The 25313-nt window shown below is 31.3% G+C and overlaps 1 protein-coding gene across 2 annotated transcripts; it reads right to left on the reverse strand.

The window, feature by feature from the left end:
* Gprk2 (G protein-coupled receptor kinase 2) lies at positions 1-25310 on the reverse strand. 2 transcript variants are annotated; one of them, XM_070634646.1, is made up of 11 exons: positions 24705-25310; positions 18599-18906; positions 14347-14442; positions 12151-12271; positions 11705-11970; positions 10069-10168; positions 8811-8916; positions 8367-8556; positions 7047-7657; positions 6129-6392; positions 1-6048 (listed from the first exon to the last, which is right to left on the reverse strand). In XM_070634646.1, the coding sequence occupies exons 2-11, from the start codon at positions 18648-18650 to the stop codon at positions 5953-5955; spliced, it is 1902 nt and encodes a 633-aa protein (XP_070490747.1). In that variant the 5' UTR covers positions 18651-18906; positions 24705-25310; the 3' UTR covers positions 1-5952. The 2 variants fall into 2 exon arrangements, with proteins under 2 accessions (XP_070490747.1, XP_070490746.1); XM_070634645.1 differs by lacking the exon at positions 24705-25310 and adding an exon at positions 20538-20827.
* Positions 25311-25313: the final 3 nt, after the last annotated feature.

The raw sequence follows: 25313 nt of genomic DNA on the forward strand, positions 1-25313 counted from the left end.
AAATTTTTTCCTTGTATAAAAAAATTGTTGCGGTATAAAATTGGTAGTTTTTTTACTTGTTATCGCACATTATTTCTTGATTTTATCATTACTTCTTATTCTTATTATTACTATTATTCTTCATTTGCGGAACTTTTGGAATGTGATTATTCTATCAAAACAAATAAAAAATAGCAGAAACATGACATTCAATAGTTGATTCCATTTTCATCATCTTCCCTTTTTTGTTCTTCAATGACAAGTGAAGCGAGTGTAGTAACAAAGTATGACAAGAAGAATGTATGTGTCCATAACATTATTACATGATTTTTTTATGTCGCGAATGAATTGTCATCGCATATCAAATATAATAAAAGAAATGACTAGAAAGCGTATAAAAATTATGATAATTTTACTTTTTATGTGTTTTAGCGCCTTTTGGGTTTGTTTAGTAAGTTTCGATTATAAAAAGCTCCCACGTTAAATGTGGAAGATCTATGGTTAATGCTTATTTGTGTATATTGAAAGGGAAGAGATGGAAGAACTTTTTGACACGAGCTTTTTGTGGTTTTTTGAAGGAAATACTAGAATTTGAGCCTAACAGGCAATGGACATGCTTTCAAGAGCTTGGTTTCCCTAAATATGGCATCTAGGTTGAGGTTGCATAGTCAACAATCCATGAAATCATCAGACTCAACCAATAACTCCCAACAATACTTTAGTCTTCACCAGGAAAGCCATAAAAAAGCATTCCAAATGCTTCCTTCAAGATTTTGACTTGAATTGTCACTGCTTCTTTGACTGCACGTCTAGAAGACTAGTAAGCAATCAAATCAAATTGACTCTGACTCAATAAATGTGTCAATATAAATTGACATTCAAATGACAGTAAATTGACTGACGAGTGACATTTTTTCGCAGTCGATTACACATCGTCTTGATTGCTAAATGGGATGGGTTTTGGTTGTTCATAAGTGATGAAATTTTCTTTTGATCTGAACTAATTCAGATACTACAAAGAGTAGAATAGGTTGTCTTGAGGCGATCATATGCTGAATTATGAAATTGACTAGTTATGGCAAGTTCCAGAAGTATCAAAAAAGTGTGTCTTTGTCGAGCTAATTTGGCGACAAATCAACTAAAAATTGCTGAGTGATTAGGTCAGATCCTCTTTTTTTGAAAATCATTTGATGTCTTGAATTGATGCTGTACTTGATCTCCAAAAAAAGTCAGGAATCTTAATGAAACTGCCCCAAAAAATCCTATCAAGTTGCAACTTTAGGACAAACAGCAAAAATCTACTCCCTTGCATTACAGTAGTCACTAACTTCATCTTCTTCTGTACACAACCTCAAAACAATAAAGCTTGTAATTATCAGTTCTGTCAAGAGTGCCTTAAAACTTTCCAAGATTCCACATGAAATATGCGAGAAAGAAAGAAATCGCTTAAAGACAATCGATATTAATAAGTCGTAATTTTCGTGTCTCAAAGACTCTTCTAGTTATTTCCTTCAAAAAAAAAAATATTCACTGCTCAAATATCAAGCTGTTCTACACACATTTTTCTCTCATTTTCTTCTTCATAAAAGTAATTTTCCGTAGGTAAATCCTACTCACTTTAGAACCATCAATTTGTTAGCTGTGTCTGACTTGGAAATCACACACCAGTGTGTGTTTCTGTTTGGATATAAAAAGAGTATGTAAAAGAAATTCTTCATTTATGAGATTTATCAATCTTTTTTGATTTCTTGTTTTATTTTTACACAGAGAAAAAATTTGGCCTTAGAAAATTTTCTTCATATCCACTTCCAATTTTTACGATTTATGTGGGTAAATATATATGTAAGCATAGTAAATGCAAAGCAATTAGAGCTAAGGTTTTCTTTTTTTGTGTAACTTAAAAATTAAAAAAATTTGGTTTCGAAAACAATAAATTTCATTGAGAAGTAATGAAGCAGTACGCGTGGATGAATTCATGCAAATTTTATCTCTCCAACAAATGGTATTTTTGGGTCAATTTGCATATTTTAAATGTAGCCAAGATTTGAGGTATGAATGTTTTTTTCCTGTGAAACAGATGTTAAGCGCCATGCAATGATTGTGTTTTAATGTTGGCAGCACATAACGTATGTTGCATCACATGTGACATCTTTTGTATCACACAGGAATTATGCAGTTTGACATTTATGTGACATAAGTTGTACAACAGATTGTTCACTAAATGGAATTTTTCATCGTATGTGCCTGAATTTGAGGTCATTCTGTTGATATTTGTGGCATATCTGGAGATGAATCATGATTCCTTATTTGCGGTTTATGCATCATGATTAATATGATTCCGAGTATAAATGGCAATAGCTGACTTAAGAATGCACAGATGCCATCAAAATGGCTTGAAATTTGTGCCCAGCATCAATGCTGTACAGATTTCAGAAACTTGAAATTGTCTCAATGCTACTTAAAAATCATTAAATTGAAATAAAAACTGTGACCCCATGAGTATGTCCTTGCCACAAAAAATTACAAGATTAATGTCACATTTGCAATAATGTATGTCATGTAATTTTTCAATCGTGACTTTTTACGCGAAAAAAAAATTATTTTTCGTGCCAATCGACCTCGTTACATTTCAATTACGCATCAATTTGCATGATGTCATCCATCCACAATGCTCGTAAAATATCAGAAACAATTATGTATTTCATAATGCCGTCAGCGTCATCATGCTATAATTAGAGCTTGAAAATATTTCGGGATAAGATCCAGGGTAGCTTCTAAATTTTTGATAGCTTTCCCTTTTTCCTTCATATTTCATGTCTGTCAAAATTTCATTATTCAACCTTTTCCTGCTTCTTATTATTTCTCATTACGGACAAGTATAAATCATTTCATTGAAAGTTCTAAAAACATGGATATCCTAAAATGATGAGAAATTACAGCAGATCCTAATTCATAACAATTGTGTAGCTACATTTTGTGCTTCTCATGCAGCCTTCCATTTCCATAATTAATAATTAAAATACAACACTTTGACATGATTGGTATTAATGCTTGATGAACATTTTCTTCATAACGATATTTACAACAAAAACCACAGTAGAAAGGAACATCCATCGGCATTAAAAATAGAATATTGCTACGAGATCTCTCATTATAATTTCATGTAAATTATATAAAGTTTAAATCTTTCCAATTAGATGTAAAACTTTTTCCTACGACACGTATTGATCGATGAGACTTAGTTTCAGGAAAAAGGCTTTTTTGTGTGTATTCAAGAGCTTTACGTAATTTATGTAAATTTAAATGAGCAGCCTTCCACAAAATTGTGTATTCAATTAAGATGGAAAACTTTCTCTTCAGCTTGCTGCTTTAGGATTGAATAAAAAAAAAACTATGGTCTTAAATTAACCTGAGTATTTCCTTTTGTGCTGATTACTTTCTAATGTAATATGATGCTGACATTGTTGCTGCTTATGATTTATTTTGATGTTCATGCTTGTTATTATTTCTATTGTTTTAATTCATAAAGTCAATGGACTTTGAGTTATAAAATGATGAAGATGTAGATGTCATAAAAGACTGTCTAATTACCAAATTGAAAGGCTCTTAATCAAGTAAATTGGAATTGATTGAATGTAATAATTGAAGATGTGGTTTGAGTTTCTCTTTCGATGGGCTCTGTTTAGTAAGAAGACTTGTGGTTTCGCAGTGAAATGTCATTTTAAGCAGCGAGTAGGATTGTGGATTGTGGATTGTGGAATTGAGAAGTTTGAGTAGCTTTATTGCAGGGCTTGATCTTAAAATTGAGTCAATTATCATATTAAGTCGACTTGACCCAAAGGGTGGTAGATCAACAATAGAGTCCGTACCTTGTCTTTAGTCATCATTTAGACAGAGACAGTATTGCATTCGATATTGAAAATTGGCAAACGAAATCCAGCAATATGGCCAGTTTAAGGTGGCATCTTTGGAAGGTCATGGATCACAAATGCTGGATCACCTGAATCAGTTTGAGCACCATTGCTTTGCTGACAATACAAAGGTTCAATCCGATTCAGAAGCATTGTATCATTGAGTGTATAGTCAACAGCATCTGACGATGAATCCCAGCAATGCTAACAGCAGTTTAAACATCCTTAAAGCTCACATTCCTGCGGAATTCTAAAGAAATTTGTTCAAATTCCTCATTTTTTATCATCGCATGCTCATACACAATGCTAAAGGAGTATATACTTGAATTTTAATGAAGCTGCTGCTGTTGTTGCCTAAGAGACCTTTATACGTCTCTTTAAGTTTCTTATGAAAAATCATACTGGAAAATTGTTTGATTAAATTAATTCAATAAGACTGATAACAAACTTTTTCATATTCTATCTCCTACCCCATATGAATATTTTCAAGCTCTATTCATGACATGATAATTAAATTCATTCCTTCTTTTTTTACGCTTAATGTAAATTTCCATTTCTCCATATAAGCGACTATCTTCTTCATATCATTATTATCTTGAGTGCCTTTGAATCAAATTCATGCATACATTTTTTATTCCTTTCTCTATACTCATCATGTTTAAAATTTGCTTATTTATTTGATTATTAATAGTAATACTCTCCTTAACTCATTTTTATAATTTTTTTTTTTTTCATTTATATTTTCATTTCTTTGACAAAAACACATATTTTTTTCGAGTCATATAGCATTAAATTACAAAAATATAAAATAATAATAATTTATGTACTTATTCATATTTAAAAACAAATTTACTTTTTTTTCACTTTAATGCAAGTGTGAGAATTTTATGTTTCAGGGGGGCTTTTGCTTATTATGGCTTTCATTCAGCTACTCTTCTTTTCATCATCTACAATTTACTTTACGTTTCTATAGAATGAACTAGTTTAAAAAGTCGTCTTTTTTGGGATGCAGACAGACTTATGCGCATTGTAATCGAACAGTACTTTGGATTTGACTTGATATTACCTTATACAGTTAGGTATATCTTATGCCTTTCAAGTCTTTACGTTGCGGCTTTCTATAAATGAATATAAAAATGTCTTCGTGACTTCCTATCCATTGTTTTTATGCCTTAAAGAAGTGAATTTTTATGTCATACCATAATTAGCTTCCTATAAAAAATTATTTGAATATTTTCAGGCCGTCAAGCTTCCAGCAGTGCTAAGTAGTATTGAACAAATTTCTGAAATTTATTGAAGCTTTAAGCCACAAGAATAAATTAGATTGTTGCCTTACAACCACCTACTAAGATGATGTCGACTGTCTCACACTGACCTAGGAATGCATAATCGTCTTGCTCATTTCATAATCATGTCGACTGATTTACTATATAAGGGGTTGGATTGAGATTCATTTTGGATATTGATTTGGTTTCTGGCTTGATGTGGACAGATGAATATGAAATATTGATTTGTTGGCTACTTGTACTTTAAGATTTGGATGACTGCTTTAAGTTTTGTTGGCATTTATTTTAATCAGCATGAATTGAGTCTATTTAAGCTAATACTAACATAAACTAGGCAAGAATTAAGAAGCCAAAATTGCTTGAAAGCCATTAATCAGCTCCTAATTGTTGGTATACACCAAAAAGTGAATATTAAACCGCATTACTCATAAATAAAATGCACTGCAGTAAATTAGGTTCCTTTCATTCATTGTAGTTACATATCATGTTTACGCTACTGCTAAGCTTGAAGACTCATTAACTATAATTCTTTTTGCTTCATGCTTCCTCCACATTATTCTTCATTCATTTTTCATTTTCAAATAATTTATTATATTTAATATTAATGTTATACTTTTTTTTATCTTCATTTAGTCTAGAAAGTAAAAATATTTAGATCTAGTTACTTGCCGAGTTGGTTTTTTTCATATTTTTTTTTATCATCTCATATAAAATAATAAATTATAAAAAACATTATTCATGTTTTCATTCTTTTTTCATTAAATTTGTTCAATCTATCAGCTTTCATTTGTTGCAGTTATTGTTACTGTTTGACTAGATGTCAATAGATTTTCGGGTATTGGAATTGGTTTTGTTCTGGGAAGTTGTTTTTTCTACAAAAATAAAAAAGAAGTAAAGAACAGGAAATAAGAAGGTGAGAATAGTTAATTAATATGTCAATTATGTCACATACCTTTCTTCTAAATGGAAAACATCCTGGTTTCTCCTCAATTATTGGCGCATCTAATACTAAGTCTGGTGTTGGTGTATCATCCGGTCCAAAGACATTCAATTCTCTCACACATTCCGTCTCAATCATTTCATTCTGCCACGGTATCGACACAGATCCGGTATTAAATTTAGAATAAAAGTTCTCGTCTGTAGCATCCAAATTAACACCTTTTACTGTTGAAAATTGTTCAATATCTAATACATCTTTTGCGTAAACAGCATGAGGCTATGGAGAGTGAAAAATGAGATGTAAAAAAATTAAATGAAAATGAAAATTGAAATAATCTATTAATTTACACACGTCAAAGGTGAAGAGGAGCAAGTAGGTGTGACTTGCTAGACATGAGAGGCTTTTAAGCGAATTTTTGGCACTTGTTGATTTTTTAGGAAATATATGCATTAGAATCTATTAGATCAAAAAACATAGAAATAGGTGCATGATTCCCTAACTCAATTGACGTCGATTAAGTAGTTCAGGCATGCCTTGAAGATATTTCAACAATCATGTGAGTGACACCGGGTGAAATCAAAACCAAACCCCTTGAGCACTTCAAAAACCACGTACCGAAAATCATTAAAATTCATTAATTCAATAATCAAGCTCATACGTCAATTAGCAGGCAATAAGCGATGTGGCTGCTTATGACCAAATAAACACCAGCAAACGATATTCAATAATCATTAAAATTGCGTGAAACTTTACACATTTATGTGTACATATTTTTCCGAGTCGTTTCATTTTCAGTCACGACAAACTGTGTAGCATTAGTAAATATGGACTTGCTACTTTTCGGTATGTTCGTCAGATGAAAAGTTTATTTTGATTTTTTTTTTCTTATTTTAGATTGAAGTGTGAAAAATATAAATGATGATAACTTACGTCTGGAATGAAAGGTGGTTCAACCAAGCCGGCTTCGAGACGTTTCCAATTAATCGTATTGAAAAATGGATGAAGTTTGACTTCTCGCGCGCCATGTCGTCCATTTTTACATCCTAATCTATTTTTCGGTGACTTAATGAGTAATTGTTGACACAATGATTTGGCATCTTCATTATATTTAGACGAATATTTCTCAGCATCCTCCTTAACCCTCCTATCGACTTCCTCCCGTTTCACTTTCTCTTTTCTAGCTCTAAACGGCGCTTGTCCTTCAATCATCTCATAAATTAGACATCCAAAACTAAACCAATCTGGTGAAAATGAATATTTTTCATTATCGATAACTTCCGGCGCCATATATCCGACAGTTCCAACACGTCCACGAACCATTTCACCTTCTGGAATCTCAACAGCAAGACCGAGATCCGATATCCGTACATGTCCATGGTCGTCGAGCAATAAATTTTCTGGCTTACAATCTCTATAGACTATTCCTTGTTGATGTAAATTCTCTAAACCACATACAACTTCAGCAGCATAGAAACGTGCTCTAGGTAACTCAAATCCCGGATCTCCACCCATGTTATAAATGTGAAATTTTAAATCTCCACCTAAAAATGAGATAAAAGAATTTTTGTGTCATTGTTATGCATGAGGGAAGACATACATAAGTGGATATGGTCGAGAATATTTTTATGAATGTAGCGCATTTATGTAAATTGCTTGCACATTGCTTGATGTTTATTGGATATGAGGCAATTTGGTTATGACGAAGGGAGGTTGAGGATATCCCATAGATAGAAGTCATTTATAAATGATCCCTTGAGAAATCTGTCATGCCTCAGTTCCGAAAATAATCGTGACATAAATGAAGAGAATTTAATGAAGCAAAACGAAAGTCTTGCCTGTAGTTTTACGACTGGATTTAATAGAAAATCAAAATAGTTATAGCATTTAAAAATAATAATCTACGTCAGAAATGAGCTCATAAGAATGAAAATGATAAGCATAGAATCTATAATGAAGATTTCCAGAACAAAGCTTCACATGTCAATGAGCTAATAATACAACAAAAATCCAGTCAAGCTTGAAAATTGTAAATCAATAATTCAGTCTTGTTTACCAAACAAACAGACAATATGCTAACAAAACCACGAATAGCTAAAAAGCTACACGTTAGAAATACATCATCACAATGATAATAACATAGTAATTTACATAAATGTGTCTTTATATACGTGTATGTATGATTTATGTGATGATTATATTAAAAATTCATGAAAAATCTCGTTCAGTTTCTTTCTATAACTTAGCACATACCGTTCATGATTGTGAGAACAAGACATAAAGCATCTTTAGTCTCATAAGCGTACGCTAAATTTACGACAAATCTTGAGTTGATCTTTTGCAATATTTGTTTCTCAATAAGCACCATAGATTCACCCTTTCGCTTTTTTATTCGCTTCTTCTCGAGCTTCTTACATGCATACATTTTACCAGTTGCCCTTACCTACGGAATAGAACACAAAAACCATGATGTGATAGAATGAAGTAACATTAACATAAAAATAAGACATAATAAAATTGTGAAAAATATGAAAATGAGAATTGAAACACATAAAAATGATGAGAATATAGTCAATGACAATCAGAAGGAAATAAGTAAATTGGATCAAAACAAAAAAGAAGACGGATGGGATGTAAAAGGGATCAAAATCATCAAATTAAAGTAATTGAAATGACATAAGAAATAAGATGACATACTTGACATGCACAAACTTCACCAAAGCCTCCCTTTCCTAAGACTCGATACATCCGAAAAGTTTTATAGGTAACTGGCTGAGCCTCAAGCCATTTCCATTGAAGATATCTGAAATAAACATAAGAATGAAATGAGAATAAGCAAAAAAAAAAAATCCATTTTCCATCATGCTGTAAGTTTTCTTTTGCTAAACAAATGTGTGATGTTTATTCTTTGGGTGACTAGAAACATCTGATGACTTAAGAAAGTTTTCAATGAAAAGTGGAAGTTTCAATAGAGTGGTTGTGCATTAGAAAACGAGAAAGTTTTTTTATTCAATTATATTATGAGATTCATATTAAGTGCTCTTACCAACTATTAATCTGTTATTTACGGAGGGAAAGTTTTTCCCGCTCTAAACTGATAATGAACATAGACTGTCGCTTTATTGACATGCTTTATAAGTTCTTTAATGTTTAAAGAGCTTAATAATGTCATTTAAAATTCTAATTTTAGAATTTAAAGTGAGAAATTTTCAAATTTATCCAGTTTTTAATTTAGTTATGTAGGAACGGGTAGGGGAACATGTCTGAAGTTTTTTTAATGACAGTGATCGAAGTCGACTTGAGTTTGGTATGGAGCAGAATCGACTCGAATCGACCCTATCATGCAAAATCCGAGTCGACCAACTTTTATGATCAATATAGCAATCATCCCTTTCCAGGAGTCAGGTTCTCCAACCCTTATTTTCTAATATTGCATGGCAGCAGCTACATATATCAATCTTTCCTAGCAAGTTGAACAATTTCCCGTCAAGGGAAAGGAATAGATCCCTTAAATCCTACCATAACTTCTCGCTTGACGACAACCATAAACATTTCTTAAATCAGCACTGAATCTCTCAAATTCATCAACATTTCAAATCTCTAGCCAACCAAAAATCCAATAAGTATTTACATCTCGTCTTAGCTTATAGCTAATCAGATTCCATGGAGAATATTGTTTTGAATACATGATGATAAAAATGAAGCACACAAAGATAAAATTGAAGCATATATACATTATATTGTTTAATAAGGCTATTGAATATTTGTCTACATTTTCATCAACATTATGAACCATAGCTTAATATGTATTTTTTTATGTACACATTTTATGTGTGTATATATTAAAAGTCATACTCATATTCTCATGGGGACATTTTTCGATGGCATTGCATAATTGACAGTAAGCAAGTTACTTTTATAGATATCATTACTTATTTATTTCGCTGCACCTTACCTATGGAAATACATTGAAGTCTCAAATTCTCTAAATGGCTCTCCAGCCAAATACGTTTTAACTGCGTTGAAGCACAGTTCATAGAGCTCTTTAGAAGCATCTATAAATAAACATGATAGAGGGAAAGAGAAAGAGAGAGAAAAAATTAATGGATATAAAAAGTATATTAAAATGAGTTGGAGATATATATACATTCTTAATTAATCACATGCACATTGATGTTCCAGTCGAGGAGTCTCAAAATTTGAGATGTTTTTGTTTTCGTTAAAGCTACTTCCTCGGAAATCCACATTTTACCGAGATTTCCGAATTGATTTTTTAAGCTATCAAAAAGTCGTGTTATATAAAAGGAAATATTGCGATAAAACACGAAATACGCGATTTTTTCGTGTATCATTCTTTAGTCCAGTGGTGAACAACCTGTGTGCCGTCATAAATTCCAGAAAATGTCATTAACCCTATTCCGTGTGCGATTTCGGGAGAGGCTTATCACTAAGGTGTGCCGCGAAAAATAATAGGTTGACAACCACTGCTTTAGTTGATGATAAAAATGTGTGTAGAATGAATGTATACGTCTATCGTGATAGAATGTAATCGTGTTAAACATGCGAACATTGATTTAAAGCATAATAATCACATAAAAATTCATTCTGATTCTGAATACAGGTTGTTTCATCAACGCGCGGCTATTGCATAAAGTCATAAAAATTATGTAATGTACACAGGACGGCTAATTAAGTTAATTGAGAGGGTTTTTTTTCGGTGAGTTACAATGCCTGTTCTGAATTTTTTTTACGGATTTTAATCAGCTATTATGGATGAGGTCAGTTCACTTGTGATCTGGGACATTATAAAAATACTTGATGTATTTAATGTCACTCAAAATACTTTTGATTTAGGTATCATATTATCCTGACTCATCTAAGTGGACATCTACCCGAGCAGCACAACTTAATTGATGATGTGCGAATTGTGCAGCAGTTTACCATTAACAATTTGGATACATTATAACAAGTTAATGTCTAGTTACTGACTAGTTCCAACGGTCTGATGTCCACTCGGGGCTGAAACTAATTATACCTAGATTCCCTCACTTGGGATATCTTAGAGACACACTGGCTCTAATAGTACGATAAAAGAAAATATTTACTTCCACATGCCACTCGGACTAATGGTAGACATGAAGTAATCTCCTTATAATAACATACAATTTTCCTAAGAAAACTAACAATGGCAAACAGCTTTCCGTATTTTCTTCTAAATCCATAAAAATTTTCTCAGGAAATTCTAAATATCATCCATAAAAATTTCACCATACAGAATAAAAAAGGATAATAATAGTCATGTTGACATGATTATTATAGCATATTCAAGCGTATAGTATGACAACTAATCATGTTAATAATGGAAAATGTGTAATTTTACTGACACAAAAGAGGAATTAAGTGAACATAACACGTGGATGTGTAATGAGATCCGTAAAATGGTTTTCATGATTACAGCAATATTTCTTTTCACATACAAAATTCCATCAAGTTTGAGGAACAAGGTCGACGAATACTTGAGATTGAGAAGCAAGCCTCAAATAATTTTGGAACCACTAAGTGCACGGGTATCTCAAGTGGATTATACTCACTGTGAATTTTCTGCTCAACATCTGCGATGAGTTCCTTATTTATTATGTCAGTTACAAGATCAGTATCGTGCATTGATTGACCATCAACTTTCTCAGTTATTTGTGAATTATTTTTTGGCGATGATACATTATTTTGATTGATATTGTTGGACTCTGTTTTCTCATTCTCCTGATCTATCGCTTTTATTACATTCTCAACACCCAAATATCGTCGTCCTATTTCACAGGCATTTATTCTTCGATGATCATCTGATTCTATCTCATATCTGTCAAGGCATTTGTTGTTGTCACATTGTTGAATTGAATGGAATTACAAGTGTAATGGAGAAAAAGCAAGAAAAATAAATAAATGGAAGAGAATATTTTAAGCAAGTCAATGACAAATGATTGCGAATACATTATTGTATACTGTATTTCAATAGAAGCATTAATGAATAGCAATTTACCTTGATACACTTTCTAAGAATGCTACATATTTGTAAAATTCTGGCCTTTTATTTTCACAAAATTGTCGAAATAGTACATTGCCTATAGGCTGTTGATCTACGACATAATCATAACTTACATCTACATGGTGAAAGAAAAGAAATAAGAAGTAAGCAATAAGTTATTTTAAAATGCTTTTTTAATTGCTCTTTAATCATCCAGGCTAGTCGAAATGTCGGCAAATTTTAAAAACCAAATTTTTTTTTGCTGGTGCTGATTGCATGGTATCTAAAATTTGTTGCATTACATTACGTACAAATGTCAACGCTAATTAGTCGTTTAGTTCAATGTTTTGTATGTTGTGGCTTTATTATATAAGCACATCAGGTACAGATAATTTTGAAATGTAAACTAACAATTCGGTTTATCGATCTCGCGAATACGAATTTTTATTCAATACAGTTCCAAAAATTTTGTATTCAATTCACATCCAGTCAAGTTATTTTATCAAATTGAATAAATTGATGTTATTGAGTTTATTAGGAAAGTATTAAAATACTTGTCAGATGCATGAATTTAAATTAATTATGAAATTTGAAGATCCAGCAAGCATGTTGCAACTTAATTCCAGCAAAACATATACTATGCTTCAGAATTACAAATTTGTGAGGTGTCATTGCCGAAAGGGCACTCTGATGTTTATTTTTATGGCATGGTCAGTCATGGCAACCATCTTCGCGGACACACCATCACCTTAACGCTATCTTCGAAATTCATTCCAAACACCCCACTTTAAATTTAATTCCAATATTTTCTTGGTATTTTTTACACGCTCCTACCAAGATTAAGAAATACAGCAAATCCAAATCAAAATGTTGTCAAGCATCAACCACAAATTGAGTCACTGTCTTCACGTTCATTATTTTTGTGGGTAATTTTAGGAATTAGCTAGTAACAGTTGCTTTGACAAAGCGTCATGCAGATTAAGACAGCAGACAGACTTACTGAGAATCAATTCGTACAATCTTCCCTACCTTCGTCGTCCTCAATAATTTTAAATCCATAGCAATTTATCTTTATGTAAGAGTAATTTATCTTAATTTCAGAATTCATTAGGAATGGTTCTGTATGTGTATAAGGGTCGTTAACTCAAGACTTACAAAATCTTTGTAGAATTAAGAATTTGCGAAACTGTGAGAAGCTCTTTGAATTCATTTCTATACATCAGTAATTGCCTTCTTTGAAATAGGTAATTTCACTTTCACTGACATGTCTTTTGTACGACCCCATACATCCTAAAACGTTAAAGATTGTATGGAATCTTAAGTGAATCTCAAAAATGCAGACATTCAGCAATATTAATACTGACGTAAGTTCAGCAGCTTACATGAGTGATTTTTCAAACTCAGCATTTAGAGATCTGCTTTTTCAACAGACTTGTATCCAATATATCTCAGCATTAAAGCAATTTGTTAAATGCCATGTTTAAAAAAGCGATGACTCAATATTTTTTGGAGAATAAATTGTGAGGAATTTGGAAAGATTGTGCCTATTTGGCATTGAAATGATAAAATTAACTGAGCATGAAGAATTTTTCGTGGAAATGTTGATATAAATTCTTAATTAATTCATAATTTATTTAGCGTGGGTCAATAGCATTAAGGGCAGGATTAATCAAGAGCTTTAAGTTCAATTCCGAACAGCAAAAGTCGTTTAACTGATATAAAATCAGGCGCAAGGCTGGTGTCACTCTGACATGAGGCTGAATCTGAAACCAAGTCTGAGTCATGACGGTCTGAGGCCGGATGTATGAGTGATAAACCGAATAGTGATTAATTCCATGATGAATTCAAGTCGAGGACTGAATTAAGCAAATTTACCTAATATAGCAGTCTATAAAATTATCAAAAAAAATAGCAACTGAATACCAAAACTCAACTTCAATCCAACTAGCCTGTATAATGAAATACTAGGAAGAGCCATAAAAATACTCAGTGTTTTTAAAAAAATTCGTTTACACACAAAAAATGTGCGTTTATTACAAAATTACTTGGGTAATGATACTAATGAATTAATTCAAATGAAAGAGAGTGTAAATATATATGCTATATTTACAAAATGAAAATACTATTTTCCTGCTGTGATGATATACTTATAAACAAATAAAGGAATTTTAATGTCTATATGCATAAATATATTTGTACATTACTATTTACCTATTTTATTTTTGAGATCTATACATTGAGATATGTGTGGAAATTGTAGTATTTTTCGCCACTTTTTACTCTTTCCTTTGTTACTGTCAGAGCCACCTTTAATGAGATAAATGGATAGAATATTTGACATTAATTTTTATGGTAATTTTATGATGAATAAATAAAAGAATAGGAGTGAAGTAGTAGATTGTCTTCTTGGTAATTTCATTCTCTTGTGGGAGCACAAAATATTCTTGAAAGTGCTGCAATTTATCTTTCGTAATGATTTTTGGTTCTGTGAATAATATGTGTACTGTTGGGAAATGAAAGGGATTGAGTCAACGCAGAGGACAAGCGTAGGATAACGCGAGCATAATTTAGTAGTAATCTCCGCTGGGAATCAACCTTAGAGTCAATCTTGGGAAACAAAGCTTAACCGGCAACGAAGTAAATCCAAAAGAAGCAGCAAATACCAAACATGTAGTTTGGTTCCAATATTAAAGACCTTACATTAATTAGTGATTAACAACAAAATTCTTTAATTCTAAGGTTTCAATGCCGATCTCATATCGAATTTCCATTAAGCTGCAAACAACACCGATCAGCACATTTATGCATGTACATCAATACCTGATTAACACTAGATTTTAATCTATTTTAATGTTGTGAACCTCGGGATATTTAATTGGATTTATCTTCAACCTTTGATTTCTATCGAAAAATCCACACACAAAAAAAAGTACAACGACCTAGGCAAACAACAGAATGACATGCTATAACACTTCGATTATCTAACCATTCAGCGCAATACTTTGTGGATAATCAACCCTTAAAACCTACACAATGAAATCCTCTCTACGAAAAAAAAAGTTTTTAGCTTTCGCCTCAAAAACGTGTACAGCAAATAGCACTTCTAGGTAAATGATGTTACATGAAGCATCGAATTGTGAAACATTTTTCTCTCAAGTGCCTTAAATGTGTACTTTTCAGTCAGGGATTATTCATATTGGATGAAAAAGATTTTTAAAAGATTGTGATTATGCTGCATAAATCATTGCTGATTGTTCAATTTTTTAAGGATTCAGAAAAATCTATGTAGCACAAGTTCCATAGAAAATGATAGAAATTCATTGGAAAAACTCATTTTACATGAATTGTTGGAATGACTCAATTCTTCTTGATGCTCAAAATATGTAAAACTTTCTCATAAGAAGGATATAAAGTTTCATCTATTAATTCCCAAGATATTTCCGAACAGTCATAAAAATGAGTTTCTAAGTCTACTACAAAGTAGATAACTCAGTTAGTAGAGTCTTGCCTCCCACTCAGAGAATAGGATGCTCGAAAATTTAATCTACAGCGAGAAAAAAACATTTAACCTTGAACTGAAGTAATCACAAATGCGTGATTTCCACTTCCTCATGTTTCAAACGAACGGCACAATATCCTTTGGAATTTTAAGTACTTTTTGAATTTAGTAGGATGTAATCAACGAGATTTGATATTGAATCTGATTTTATAAGAGTTAGATAACTTAAGGATTCAGTTTTTAAAAGTATTAAAACATCCAGAACGACGTAACTTTTTTAAGCAATTCGATAAGAGAATTGTCCCAAACATGAACAAATTGGGATTCATTATTGACCCTAAGTATCGTCTAAGTGATAGCATAAACCAGCATCGACCAGTGCAAGTTCGAACATCATGTATCCCTGCGCCATGCAAGTTCCTCATTTTGCTGTCCTAACATATCAATTTTCATCGATGACATCCCTTAAATGTCTTCTAAAACTAACTATATCACTGACTACCACTTGCCAATTTCCGATATCTAGTCTCTAATCTGATTTCAAGATTTATGTATATACGAATATATCGACATTGTAGACAACGAAAGGATGACATCCTTACAGTGTGGGCGCTTATTTCAATTATTCACGTAAACACCAATGTATTCACAGACTAGCTAATGCATTCTACCATAATTTAATTCAAAGATAGCCTATTACATCATACGATGCTGATATTGGATAGAGTTTAATCAATTTATGCATAATCATATTTTAAAGCAGGTGCTTTAATGTAGACTTTTTACTGTAGCTTTATATGATCAATTTGGTCCTTTTGTTTTCATTTTTTCATTTTTCAACAAAACCCACGATACAAATGAAAATTTACTTAGAAGCAATATCAGTAATTGGACATTATGCATTCTTTCACAAAGGAGTTGCCAATGGAAACAGAATCTACCTGCAGCATTTTAATAATGATAATGGAATAATTTAATTTGATAATACACAACATGCAAATTCATTTAAATAAGTATAAAAAAAATGGTCAAATAAATTCAATCAAATTAGTATCATTTAAAGTCATAGCAATTTGGAAATGACAGCATCTTAAATCCCCAAACGTAATTGCAACAGACATTTTCACAAAATATCAATCCCTTTTCTTCGAATTTGATACAGAAAAATGTTAAAGGGGAATGGGAAAGAGAAAGAAATTTGATAACGAACGAGTATAAGGATATACAGTCAGACCTAAAAAAAATTATCATTTCACATGTAAACCTAAAAGTTCTCGAAAATATCCTTATGAATCTACAATTATCCCCTCACACAAACTGTCTGAAAAATGACAAAAAAAAAAGCAATTGTGTAAAACGGAAATATATTAAGCACAAGCATACCCATATAAAGGAAATAAAGCAGCAGCACAGAAAAAATGTGAGATGAATTCACAAAAGGAGATAATTGTCTCAATTATTATCTTTTTATCCCCCATATCTTCTGCTTAATACGATAACAGTTTTTAATATATTTTTAGACACAAGCATCAAATCTCATCGTTATCATGAGCGTCATCACAGTCATTATCGTAGAATCATCAAACATTCTGTAAGATGTGGATGGATAGATGTGTAGCTCAAGATGAGAAAATTTATGAGAGGAATGGAATTTAATTGACGACGAGAGGTAGAAAGTCAGAGTTGGCTGTACGACGTGTATGGAATGTTCATGACCCATAGACTTAAACAAGTTGTGTGACTTCGAATTCAAGCAATTTAAGGACGATGAGAAAAACATCCTCAAGGGTCGTTTTCTTTTAAATTCAATATCCGCTTTTAACAACATCTTTCTTGCAATCAAATACTTGCTGGGAGCGTTATTGTCAATAACAAGCATGTGCCTTACGCAATAAAAAACATTAAACCTCCAAAAAAACAAATTATTCACGGATTTACTGCTACAGTGAATTATTTGTCCCAATAGGATTAAGTGAATAGTTAAATATAAAGCTATTGCAATGTAGTAATTAATCATGGGGCAGTTGTATATAATACGACTCAATTTACCATTAGGTATTGCTTGACTAAATGTTTGTATAGGTATTGAACATTTTTCAGACAGTAATCAGTTGGACCAACGAGGAATTTCGGTATTTAATGGGATGAAATATTAATGAGCACCTACTGAATAGCAAACATAACCAATTATGCGTCCAAAAGATATCAAATAGCAGTAAAAAGTAAGCAAATTATCTTAGGGACAGTGAAATTAAAGTCTCATCCAGCATCTTTGTCTAATGAGAATCCATACTTCATTATAAGCATCCATAACTTGTTTACTTTTCAATTCATGCCACAGTAATGATTCTCATTCAGATTGTCAAGAAAAGTCTCAATTCTCAGTATATACAATTTATAGGGTCGAATGCTTCCGCATCTCTAAGCAACGGCTCATTCACAAGATGTGGACGCTTTCGAAATTAAAATGAGAAATTCTTTGAATATTCGTGAGTTTGATATTATATAAATTTTTGGTTACTCATCGATGCTTTCTTCATACTTTCAATGGAATCTTGAGTGTCCACTCATTGAGTAAATACACGCAAACTCAAGACATTATCCATTCAAATCTAAATGTCTGCTCCAGTAAACACATAAATCGTTAAACCTAGCCAACTTTTGCAATTCATGATGTAATCACAAGGACATGAACATTTTACGAACATAACAAGATATTCTAGCAATTATATCTGTTACAACCCTGCCAAAACAAACAGAGAATAGCTTAACAGCATTAAGAAAAGGAGCAAAAGGGAGGAATGAGAAATTGTGAGGAGGATATGAAAAAGTTTTCATCTTAAGAATGAGAACGACGAAGACGATAGAAATGAAAATAAGAAAAAGGAACAACTTTGTTTTCTTGTGTGCTCTTTAAAAGCACTAGAAAGTTACAGTAGAGACATGATAAAAACATTTTATTACCTTCTCTGGCTTTGAGGTAGACCGTATTGGCCACAATATTCTCTAACTCCATCAGTTCCAGGTTGGCGGCCTTTTATTTTTATCACTCCTTCAACCAAACAAATGCCTCTATTCCTATAAATAATTGAACCGTAAATGGTTCCCGTGGTTTTGAATTTGTTGCAATTTTACTGCTCGAAAATTGATTTTTTTTTCTATTTTTTTTTGTGTCTTCTTTTAATCTTTGATCTCGTAAATGCCTTGCGATTCTCTTCCGCTTGATAATTTTTTTTTTATTTTAATGTATTCACTTTCAACTTGCAACAACCCTAATAATGATCGAGAAGAGAGAAGAAATATATTCATAAATTATAACATTTTTTATTGTCACTAGTGCACTTTTAAATTTAATATAGCTCTGTATATGGATAAGTAAATAAATAAATTGATATGCGGAGTTTGTCTCTAGTTTAAATCTCAATTCACATATATGTATATTCTCGCACTCACAGCAGCAAAAAAAAAAGCACGGCACTCTTTTTTAAATCATATTTTATATATTTTTATTCATAAATTGAATAATTTATTAACTCATTAATTGAGAAACTAACTCTCCCCGACTTGCAAGAGATGAAAAATATTTTTTTTTTCACATTCTTCGAATGATTCGTATTGGCTATTGAAGATATTCGTACAATGATCCTGTGATTTTTGCTAGCTCTTATGGAACTTATTGCCTTTTCAATTGAAAATGGAGCTTAAAAAAATCTATTGAAGGGGTTTGGGAAATCTTCCACCTGTGATTATTGAATTGGAAATTAATAAATTGCTTTGAAAGGTTTATTGGATATTGATGTTCTATGGAATGGGACAGAATTATGAGGAGTCGTATAGACTTGTCTATTTTTTGGACTAGAACATGATTTGTGGTGTATGACTTAATGCATTTATGTTGTCTAATAATTTAGAATTGTTAAACACTGATTTGGTTGTTACCCTTCAATGGAACCAGCCCTGATATCACAACTCCACAATTTATCAGATCTCTCAATGTATGAAGGTCTAATAGCTACTTAACAGTATCCATGAGCGAAACTAGAAACCGTGTAAAACGGAAAGGAAATCCAAACCTAAATTCAATCGATTTCGCGATTTCCAAAATTCAAATGAAATACGTGACTTCTCACAGACTCATCCATAAAAGCATAGAATTCTCATAAAATATTGTCTAACACTAAAAATCATACGATACTCATCACTCATGACGAGATCCATTATTCGCACTATGTGTTTGACTAAACTAGAAGTGAGATAAATTGAAAAATTTGTATGTGTTTATTAAATTACTGCGAAATCTGTGAGAGAAGTCATGTGTCAAATGTAAAGTCTCGTGATACTTGTGACTTTTCAAGGATTACTAAAGTAGATCTTTACATAGTTCGAGAGATTAATGGAATTAAAATGACTATTTTCAATAATAGAAATAGCAAAAAAATGAGGAGATCCAGAAACTATAATTTGCTTACAAATTGTGAATCAATACGGAAAAAGACAATAGAATTGTTTAAATTAAATCACAAATACGCGTACTACATATGATTATTATAGAGGAATGCGAAAAATTCCATCAAACACCAACAAAACACGGCACTTTACTGAAATCTCTATACATATTTTGATCATAAATTGAATAATTTATGGATCCATTAATTGAGAAACAAACTCTCCCCGACATGAAGAAGCAAAAAAATATTTTTCATTCCTTAAATTTTTTTTTTCTTTTTCGACGAGAAGCAAAAATTATATTTTTTGATAACTTTTTCATTGACCCCATATTTGACCTTGTCAAATTGGTTTTTAATAAACACTACCATGCTTCGTATGAATGTTGAAACAATTAATATTAATTAAGCCATATTATGATTTTTTTGAGTATGATATAATAATAACATTTAATTACATCTTCATGAATTTTTCTTTTTTTGATTTTTTTTCTCTTGTGCGAAATCGAAGGAGAAGAAGTGAAAAAAAATTTCGAGGTGTGGTGGTTGGAACCAAATTTTTAATTGTTCTGATCTTAGTTTTGACTGCAATACACTTATGTACTCGATAAACATATAAAACTTTACACTTTTAACTACACTTTTGCAATAATAAAATTTTATTTTGACTCGGTTTAATTAAATAGATTTGAGTAAATTGAGAAGAGATTGAAGCCTAGAAATTTTTATCGCTCTGTAACTAGTCGAAGTGCTGGTACTGTTTTGACGTAGTAGACGTCTCTCTCACATATACATACAAATATGGACTAGATTTTAATGCGGAATTCAAAATTCTCTCTTTATACGTTACAGTTAGTTAAAATTTTATGATGGGAAACTTTACCATAAAGGATGTATTGGAATGTTTTAGGTCGAGTCCTTCTAGAAATTATAAAATATTTAATCATAAAGGAATTATTTTCTTTTTTGTGGTTATTTGTTCTACTGAGAATGTAAATACACAAATTTTACTGGTTTTAATCACTTTCACACTGTAAACTGTTTCAATTTGTCTTCTTGCCATGTTTTTAATACTGTTTTTACTTAAACTTTCCACTAATTAAATTTATTTGGTCATTAAACAGGTAAAAACTTTCTGAGGTGAGATAATCCAGGAGTGTGAAAATCCGCCATATTTGTTTTTATTTATTAGGTGGTAAAAGTCAATGTTTACTGCGATAAACTTTGTTATCTGTTGTTTGTGAATATAATAAGTGCATTTGTATGATTTCTGTTGCTTATTATCAAAGAATTCGTAAGAATTTACGAAAAATTTGCATGGGGATAGGAAGGTAATGCTGTTATCATAGGATGACTTGATGCAGTGTTGGTCAACCTATTTCGAGAAATGATGTACGATTTCTAAAGAAAAGTATTTTATGGCATCATCAATCAGGTATCTAATAAATTTGATAAAGTTGACTCTAGTTAGAAGCACGATTCTCTATAAACGATAAAACAACGAAGATTAGGGATTTCAAGTCAATTAGATCCCTAATTTAAACATCAAGATTGAATCTAAATTCTGTCAACTGCACACATGAATAAAATGTTATTCCACGTGCCTATATAAACAGAAAACAGGATTTTTACAAGCTTAAAGTAAAATTAATACGGATTACTCTAATTAGACCCCAAAAATGCTCTGTAAACAGACTTAATACAAATATTATTATTCAGTCCTAAATTGCGCTACAAAAACACCCAAAAAAATAATTTTCTCTTAGCAACTTTAAAGCTGCTTTCTCGTCACGATTCTCTCAACCTCACATGAAATGTCCTTTAACGAAAAATTTCCTTCCAAAATAAATTCATGTCGTGAGATAGCAGACAAATGACGCCAGAATAAATTTTGCATTTAATTATTAAAACCTTCATACAGATATGCCAAGTATGAAAAGAGATACCACAATTTTTGTTGGTGCAATTTTTAATAATCGATATGATTGTTAATACTATTGTGGGAAATACAATCTGGAATTCATGCTACAATATCCAATATTACTTAATTACTAACATGAGTAAGGACGCAGGAAGGAAGGATAAAATTTCCGGTACAATTACGACCTAAATCTAGATAGCAATAGCAATCACATATATGATAAATGTGCTGCCGTATGCCCAGAAAACCATAAAAAATTCTTGAAATGCTTTAGTTTATGACTAAACCATCACATAAATCATAATGTATTTAAAACAACTTTTATCTCTGTCTGTTTAAACTTCTTTTTTTTTTGCTATTTTTTAATTATTTATTTATTTTTTTTATATTTCAGATTACAATTTACAGTTTGCTCAGAATACACTTTAAACTTACTTCGTTTTGCTTCATTTGTTTTCACATACTTTTTTATTTGTTTATTTTTATTACTGCATAACATGGTGATAAAATAATAAAAGTCATGTTTTTTTGTGGAATTTGTTCTTTAGTAAAGTTCATTCAGCTAAATTTGTGTGTTAACCTAGCTGATTGTGGATGTAGAAATGATAAGAATACTGTCTTTAAATGCAATCTTTAGCTCTTTTTATAAATTTTTTTTAGTTTGACGATGATAGAAGAAGGGGGAGGTTGAAAAGTTCATTGAGATCGATTGACTGAAACCGCATGAATGATTTGGATTTGCTTTCATTTTACAGATTTTCTTTTGAGTCTTTTGAGAGTTCATTCGAGATAAAATTGAAGAATTTTTTATGTGTATAAAATTTAGAAGGTTTGTTGATGCATAATACATAGACAAGAAAATGTGGGTAGGGTGACCATATGATTGATTCTTTATGAAACTTTTGGAATTTGAGCAGATTTAGGATGTTCTACTTGTCAAAATCTTTTAAGCATCAATTTAGTCTAATGTCAACTGTCGTTTAATATTCAAATTATATTTGCAACTACAATTAGTTGATGTTCCCCTTTTTTATAGTTGTTAGTCCCCTTCGTCCCCTAACATCCTAGTATGCCATGGTTTTGCCTGAATTATTATTTTTATTAAATACATTCCACCAGAGCAGTTCTCAGAATTGACAAGGCTTTTGAATGAAGCACCAATTTTCAATAAAAGCCTAAAGCGACCTCTGATATCAAGTTACAAGTAAAATCTCAAATTACAAGAATGGAAACATTTTATCAACTTTATTTATAAGTTACTATTCCCTTATCAATTAATATCCGCAAGACAAAGTTTAAGGATTAAGATTGTAATTAGTGCAAAAAGGTAGAAAATTACTTCAAATTTCTTTGGGGTCATTAACTCTCGATGTCCATGACTCAAAAAGGTATGATTAAAAATAAACCCTTTTGGAATGAAGCAATAAATGAAAAGAAGGTAATTTTCCCTCTGTTAGATCTGTGTGTTCATTTAATTAACTTTGAGATTCACTCAGAGCATACACAATAATGCTTTGAGATGGAATCACTCTGCGTACGACATAAATGACTTTTAAATAAAGAATTAAAATTGAATGACATGCATTCACAATTTAACATCAAATCCTTAGAGTAAGCATGACTTTTGGGAATAAGAAATGACAGCGTAGTAAGCGTAGAATTTCTTGCAATACTCTTAAATCTCGTGACTCACATGACTCTCGTGTAAATGGAAATAAAAATTTATGATATCCAATAAACCTTACGACATAAATGACATTTCATAAAACCCAAAAAAGTCGTGTAATCCTTACAATTTTTGGGACAAATTATTTATTCATTAAAAAGGTTTACTTATAAGCAATAATGTTCAGTCAACCGTGATCAAATGACATGAAACTTTTTCAGGAAATTAAAGCTGTTTAAATCAGTTTTTTTTTTTTGAAGTAATTTGATAATTTTTCATTACGACAACATTCTAATAACGATAACAAGCAATATAGTTTTATATCCTTAAATTAATACTGATCTCAACATTATTCTTTCGATGCATACACACATTCTGTTCATCTCATTTTACTTTAATAAGTGCCATCAAACTCTTTAATTTAAAAGGCATTTTCATTGAGTTTTTATTTCCATATTCCCTTCTGCTTTGTCACTCTTGAAAGCTTTTTATTTAAATTAAATATTTTTAAGCCAATATAGCGTGGATCTTTTGTCTTTTAATCTAGTTCTATTTTTCTCTCATGGATGTTAATTGATATGTGTTTCATTATTACTTCCCCGTTCAGTAATTTTTGTTTTTAGCTAGCATGTTTGTTAGGATTTTTAGCCATACTGATAATTTCTGGATCTAGAGGCTGAGTAATTGCTGGTTTTTTGGGATATTTGTACATACTGGATGTTTCAAAGCACTAGATTCAAACAAAAGGGAACTACTTCTTTGGATAGTATTTGTAAATTTCAGCTGGAACTATATAAGGTGAGTAAATGCTTAGAATCCTGAGTATATATGCTGGAATTTTCTAGTTTTGGACTCTAATTTTGTATATGCGTCCCTCTAAAAATAAGCAAGGATTTTTCTACAATTATGCTATCATAATCCATAAATGATGCTGATCCAGTATGTAGCTATGCCAAAAAATGTTATCAAGATCCAGAAATTTGATTCCAATGACTATAAACCCTTAATTTATCAATTTATATTATTTATATTACTTACATCAATAAAGGTCCTTTAAAATTCATCCAATGTATAATATACGATGTCTACAATCTGTATATAATATATATTATTGTTGACAATATTTAATTTTGTCACATTTTTGTAAATTATTGTCATCTTCATTATTGAGTACTTCTTAAACAACTAAATATTATATTAGTCGGGCTTTTACTATCATTCAATATCTTATTTCATCTTCATAATTCACTGTCTTGTTGAACTCTTGAGAAAAAAATTCTCTAGAGCGGTTTCCTTAATTACATTATTTTTGTATTATCTTTTTTTTTTTGGTCATTCAAAAAATACCTCTAAATGACTCGTCTAGAAGATTGCAAAAGTTTTCTACTTTTCTTCTATACGTTCATCTCTTAAATTGATTTCTGAAGAGTCTCAGACTTTCTCTAATTAGAATTGAAATAATGAGTTTGAATTATCCACGTTGATTTCACTTAATTATATTGTAAATTGCTGCGGATATACTTTTGTTTACACGAATGAGCTTTTAGAACCGTACAATTGTTTTCTTATGTAATTTGTATGCTTTTCGAAATTTGAATTGTGAATGTTCGTTAAAAATTCAAAATTATTGAAAACGTTACAAATCAA

The sequence above is a fragment of the Chironomus tepperi genome, unplaced genomic scaffold (assembly GCF_022539635.2).
Source record: "Chironomus tepperi strain 1889 unplaced genomic scaffold, CSIRO-AGI_Ctep_v1 contig_85, whole genome shotgun sequence".
Lineage (NCBI taxonomy): Eukaryota > Metazoa > Arthropoda > Insecta > Diptera > Chironomidae > Chironomus > Chironomus tepperi.

What these genes read in the sequence shown, in the direction of transcription:
- Gprk2 (XM_070634646.1), bottom strand. Translation starts at nt 18,650, where the DNA reads ATGGAGTTAGAGAATATTGTGGCCAATACGGTCTACCTCAAAGCCAGA. An exon ending in CTACCTCAAAGCCAGAGAAG is followed by an intron (nt 14,443 to 18,598) that starts GTAATAAAATGT and finishes ATCTCATTAAAG; the next exon opens with GTGGCTCTGACAGTAACAAA. An exon ending in TGTTCTCACAATCATGAACG is followed by an intron (nt 7,658 to 8,366) that starts GTATGTGCTAAG and finishes TCTCATTTTTAG; the next exon opens with GTGGAGATTTAAAATTTCAC.